General features: G+C 42.6%; 1 protein-coding gene across 1 annotated transcript in view; it reads right to left on the minus strand.

Annotated features, from left to right (window-relative positions):
* The window catches only part of LOC108786458 (hemoglobin subunit alpha-3-like), a 7,974-nt gene extending 2,123 nt beyond the window's left edge, over positions 1-5,851 (minus strand). The window contains 3 exon segments of the mRNA XM_018555759.1: positions 734-938; positions 3,038-3,142; positions 5,844-5,851. Of these exon segments, the coding sequence (XP_018411261.1) occupies positions 734-938; positions 3,038-3,142; positions 5,844-5,851 (318 nt within the window).
* Between the last annotated feature and the right edge of the window lie 245 nt (positions 5,852-6,096).

Raw genomic sequence — 6,096 nt, forward strand, 5'->3', positions numbered from 1 at the left:
TTGCCATTCTCTGTGGGGGGGGGAGGGGGGTTGGCAGGGGAACCTGGCCCTGGGGCAGCAGAGAGTAAATTTGACCCTGATTAGGGCACCTATCTAGTTGTCCTTGTGACCGTTAATAATGAAAGTGAAAGAAGATCCCAAATTTTGGGTTATCAGAACAGTAATAGATAGGAATTCTTCCACCCCCTGCCCCGCTTCAGGCAGGGAAAAACTACCCTTGCAGTGAAAAATGCTAGTTGACCTACTGTCATGTTGAATCACTGACCAGGAACAAATTTGTAGATCAAATTTTCACTCTGAGTTTCATGACCTGTGTAGCATTTCAGGTCACTAATTTATGATGCATGAGGAGCAAGCATGACAGCCAGGCAGCTAGTGTTTCCGAAGGAGACCAGTAATGGTAGCCTCCATGTTTTTCTCATCACAGGTCCGCTTTAAGATCTGGCTTTCTTAGGTTTAATGAAAACCCAGCTTTGAAAAGACAATAACTTTCCAAGTCCTAGTTGCAACGAGTTAAAGAAAACCAAGTTGTGGTAGATTTTCAATAAATCTATGCTGCCTTTAGACTATAATCTCTAATTTGATATTTTATGACCCACAATATTTTTGCATTATAAATTTAAGGTAACCAAAATCAAAAGAATATATTGTGTTGTAAGCAAAATCAAATCCAGTATATGTTCCCCCAAGTTATCTTATTACTTTAGAATGATAGTAAATAGGTGACCCTTACTCCAAAGTTTCCTGGATCCACTCTTAGGTTGTATGCATGCAAGTCACTGAGGGTGGACAGGTTACCAGCAAGGTCATCTAGGTGATTGGCTGCATTTCCAATAGCATTCAGAACTTTTCCACCGTGAGCCTTGACGTCAGCAGAGCCAGAAGTCAGGTCAAAGTGGCTAAAGTAAGTTTTGGTTTAAGGGAAGCTCAGGAAAAGTCTGAAAAAAATGAAAATAACATCAGACGTTAATGGTAAGTTCTTGTTTTTTGAAGGACACATTTTAATGTGTGTATGTATGTTCTCTGTATGCTACACTGCATTATTTTAATGGTTAGATAAAGTGATTATTTTACAATTAATAATACATTGCGGAGATAATTAACGTCTTGTGTACATTATAAGCATATTATCTGTATGTTGTGGTCAGTGTTGGCTTTGAACCCTGCATACTTGGCCTCATGTACAAAACAAATTAGGATATTATTATAATACAGGATGTATTTAGCGTCAACAGTTTGCACAGCTCTTTACAATATAAGGAAGACATTATAATTACAATACAATTCAAGACAAGATGGTAAGGAAGGCCCTGCCCGTGAGGACTTACAATCTAAAAGGGAGGGGCAAGTGATACATGAGGAGGTAACTGTGTGGGGATGAATTGTTTGAGAAAATGACAGTTCAGTGGTCAGGTCGAGGTGGGATAGGCTTCCCTGAAGAAATTAGTCTTTAGGGATTGCCTAAAGGCAGTCAAGGTGGGAGATAGATGGACAGGTTGGGGTAAACAGTTCCAGAGGATGGGAGAGACTCTAGAGAAGTCCTGGAGGCGAGTATGGGAGGAGATGACAAGGGAGCTGGAAAGCAGAAGATCTTGGGAGGAGCGGAGTGGATGGTTAGGGTAATATTTTGAGACAAGGTTTGAGATATAGCCGGGGGCAGAGTTGTGGATAGCTTTATAAGTGATTGTTAATATTTTGAATCTTATCCTTTGGGCAAGTGGAAGCAGGTGGAGGGATTGGCAGAGGGGGGTTGCAGACACTGAGCAGTTGGTCAGGTGGATGAGTCTAGCAGCTGCATTCATGATAGACTGAAGGGGAATAGCGTGTGTAGTGAAAAGCCAATGAGGAAAGAGTTGCAATAGTCAAGACGGGAGATAACAAGGGTAGTTTTGTAGAAAGTAAACAATCAGATTTCAGTATTGTTCAAGTTAGAAAAAAAACACAGCTAGGTGGTTATAACGACCAGCAGTTTGTTTTTTTCCCTTACTTTTGTACAAGTAGTATAGGTGTATAAGTATGTCCATAAATACTGCAATCATATGTAAAGGATAACCATTCTGAAAAGGCATTCAGACCTTAAACATATGCTCTGTATTGATGTAGATTAAAACTGTGTATACAAAACCTACTCAATATGCACTGTCAATAATACTAATTACTATTTATATACACCAGTCACTTAGTTTTAATTAAGCTTTTTTTTTACTGCAAACAAATTAAAAGGCAATAATGCCTAAAGCAGCTAAATACACAGTTAAACTACAGATATGTTTACCGTGTTATTTGGCAAAGGATTTGTAATTATGTACAGCCAATTTTGTGATTTACACACCTCTCCTACACCGCATAGCCAGCAAAATTACTTCATCCTGCTTCAGGTTTTCTGCTTGCTGGATCCCCTGCCTGCTTATTGCACAAAGGGGGATAATGCCAACTGATTATCCAATAAGTAAGCTGAAGGTGAAATAGTAACAAAGGTATTTGCATTGCTGAACCAGGTTATGTGTTGTGTCAGAGGGAGGTAAATCATAAGACTATGGGATTGGCTCTTCACTTTGCAAGGGAATTTTCCCATAGCCTAGTAAATGTGGTGAAATGTCACCTTGCAAAAAATACCCAATCACATGTAAGGAAAAAAACAACATTTTTGCTTGCACATGATTGATGAACTTAACCTCATTCACTAAGTTAAGTGAAAATTCCCTTGCAAAATAAAAATTTCTTTGTAAAGCGAACAGCCTATTTGCCTTTAGTAAATCAACCCAAATTGCTGCACAGAATTACAAATCCTTTGACATATAAAAACAGTACAACGGTTATATATTTTTTAAAAAAAGGCCTACTGGGTTAATGTTTCGTACATCAAACTGGATGGACCAATTCTATGCAATAAGTAAAAAAGATCCCCCCCCCCAGAAATGACAATATAACTGGTTACATCAGAACGTGCTAAATGATATGCCATTATATTCATCACAAGACAAAACTACTCAAATCACCTATAATACAAAAATAGCAAAGTTTAAAGGGACTTTACCTGTCCAGAGCCTCACCACCCCAGTGGCGGATCCAGGGGGGTGGGGGGGGCAACGGGGCAATGCCTCCGCGTTCTGCCGCAGCCAGCTCCGTGTCACAGACTTTACTGCGGTTCATTGTAAAAACTTTGTACAATGAACTGCAGTAAAGTCTGTGACACACACGGAGGGACAGCTGTATTTTCCGGCGTGTGTGCTGTGAATACAACAGGCGGCTGCCTGTCATTGACGACACTGTCACTGTTAGCCTGGCGAGGCGGAGCCTATACCCGTCTCTGCAGGCACCCACAGCCACATCCTGGTATGTGGGTCAGCGTGAGTAGGGGGGTGTACTGCTGCATACACCCATAGAGAAGGACAGGGGCTGCATACTAATCATGCGCAGCACCTGTCCTTCCTGATGCCTGAATCCACTGACAAGCCCAGCCTCCCGTCTCCCCCGCTGTCAGAGACATTGTGATGAGCAGGAGTTGGTATGGCAAACCTGAGATTGGCTTGAGAATTAGCAAGGGTCTGTAGTGAGGACCTGGATACTTTTTATAGTGTTTGGGATACAGTACACATCGACAATGGAATAAGCCTATTGGCTGAAACTGTAACCCATTCTTTTGAACTGACTTATCTACTGAACCATGCCTGTTCTATGTGCTGATATAGGATAGAATCCTTATCATTATATGTAGCTTACAGCACTTCTTTTGAGTTCACTCTTTTATTGCTGATGATCACAATTTGATGAATGCCAACACCAATATATTTGAGTGTATGTACTTCTGAATAGAAACTGTTCTGAATTACTTTTTTGAGGTATTTAACCTCCCTGGCTGTATGATTATTCAGGATTTTAGCATCCCAAGGCTGTGACGCCCCAAAAACTAAACAAAAAGTCAGATGCCGGCATCGACCGGCCGCGTACAGCAGAGGACGCCGCGGGCTCGCAGGGACAAGGTAAGTGACACTTTTCTGTGCATTCCCGAGTCTGGCTCAGGGTTACCGCTCCTGGTATGGAAAATTAACCCCGAGCCAGACTCGGGAATACCGCCAGGGAGGTTAAGGTATTTTTTTTTTTTTTTAAGAGAAACAAGTAAAAGGTAAACCTACTGCAAACATTTTAGCTATCTGCTATTGTGGCACATTTATAATGCATAATTCTAGTATCCTTAATGTGAGACTCTTTGAAGAGATCTGTGTCATTTTTGAGGTGTAGGGTAACATTGATAGGCATGGGGGTAGTTTTCATCATCTAGAGGGGATCCCCATTTGTTTTACATTTAACTGGAATTTTCATTTATGCAATTTTTCCAATCAATATGTCAAACAAGTGTGAATCTAAAATAACTGATAGGGGGGAATGGCTGAGCTGTGATGGTGGAAAGCTACTGGACTCCTGAGTTTCCATTTTGCTGGTTGGTTCATACAATAATTTACAACCAGTATTCTACCAGCACCCCACAGAGCTCTGGGAAGGTAATGGTAAGGTAATGGGCAGGAAGTGAACTAATTTTCATACACTGGGAACAGTTCCACCACCACTTCTGCTGGCTCACTGAAGTGTTTTTTAACCATAGACACACGCATTGGAGGGAGCACAGTGCACCTCTCAGCCACACACTGCCTCAGAGCCCAAAGGAGCAGATCCCCTGAATGCACTCATAGATCTTGCTCCTTCAGAAAAACAGAAGTGACCTCTCTGAAATATGAATTGAGACACTTAATATCTTGAAATGAGGAAGTTTAAACAAACCAAACTTTTCATACATGCTCAATTTGCCATTTATAGACACAATCCAATACCCACAGTAATCTACTTAGTTCCCTCTTTACTAAATACAGGACCAGGATGGGGTTGCTGTAGATGTAGGAATTGAAGCGCCACACCAATTCAAATAATAGTCCAGATACAACTTTATTCCACTAGGGTCCAGGAGTGTCAGATCCTCTTATCTTCTAACTCCCTCTACATTGTCACAGCCCATGCTGACAATGCTTGAACCCTTGCTGATAGTAGGGATGAATTAAAGTGTTTTAATCCAGCGGCCCCGATACTAAGAGTCTAATGAGATTTTTTCTGGAGCTGCCAGGGCAGCAGGATAAAAAAAACCCCTTTAATTCATTAATTTATACTATCAGCAAGTGGCTCCTGCTTTAAGCCCCTGCACTATCATTATGATGGTGCTGCTTTGCGAGGAACTGCACTCACTGCCACATATATGATTCAACCCCTGAGTCACTGCTTGAGTCACTGCTTGCATACAACGCTTGAAAGACTCCTTGCAAAGTAGCACACTGATAATAAAAGTGCAGAGGTTAAAAGAGCTGCTTGCTGATAGGGTGAATGATTAATGAAGCTTGTTTTATTCTGTGGTCCTGACAGCTGTGGAAATACTCTTTCATCAGCTGTTAGAGCTGCAGGATGAAAACACTTTGGGGGTCTATTCAATAAGCTGCCATAGGCAGCCCAGTGACTAACCTACCCCAAGCGAAGTGGGGTAGGTTATTTACTTCAGGCTGGTACGGCTGATTCCAGCCTTACATGCTCAACATCTGGACTCTGCAGGCTACTCGTGCAGGCTACTCGCTGCTGTTCGGTCTATTCTCATGGATGCCAAACAGCAGTGAGTAAATAGCCGAATGCCACTGAGCGGCATTCGGCTCGGCTGTTCTGCTCGGTCCCTCTGTGGGACCGAACAGAATAGAAAAATTGTTTAAAAAGTAGAAAAAGAGACTTCCGGTTCCGGCGCCTGATGTAGCGGTCGCAGAGTGAGGAGCTCCCGCACAGCCAGGGCTAACCCTAATATAAAATCTTACCCCAACATCGCAAACGAACCGTTTTGCTTCCCGCCGTAGTGACTGCACTCTCGGGAGTATGGACAAGTTCCTCGCCAAACGCAGAACTGGTCTACGCGGCAAAGGCACTCCTGTCCGGGGCAAACGACCACAGACACAGCCCAAGATGGCCGCCACTCCAGACATGAGGGATATCAGCGCCTCGTCGGAGGACGATGTATCAGCTCTATCCGATCATAGCCTGATAGCTGAAGTTGCCAAGTTGCTTCGTCCT

This window comes from Nanorana parkeri, unplaced genomic scaffold (assembly GCF_000935625.1).
Source record: "Nanorana parkeri isolate BGI_ZX_2015 unplaced genomic scaffold, ASM93562v1 scaffold213, whole genome shotgun sequence".
In the NCBI taxonomy this organism is placed as follows: Eukaryota; Metazoa; Chordata; class Amphibia; order Anura; family Dicroglossidae; genus Nanorana; species Nanorana parkeri.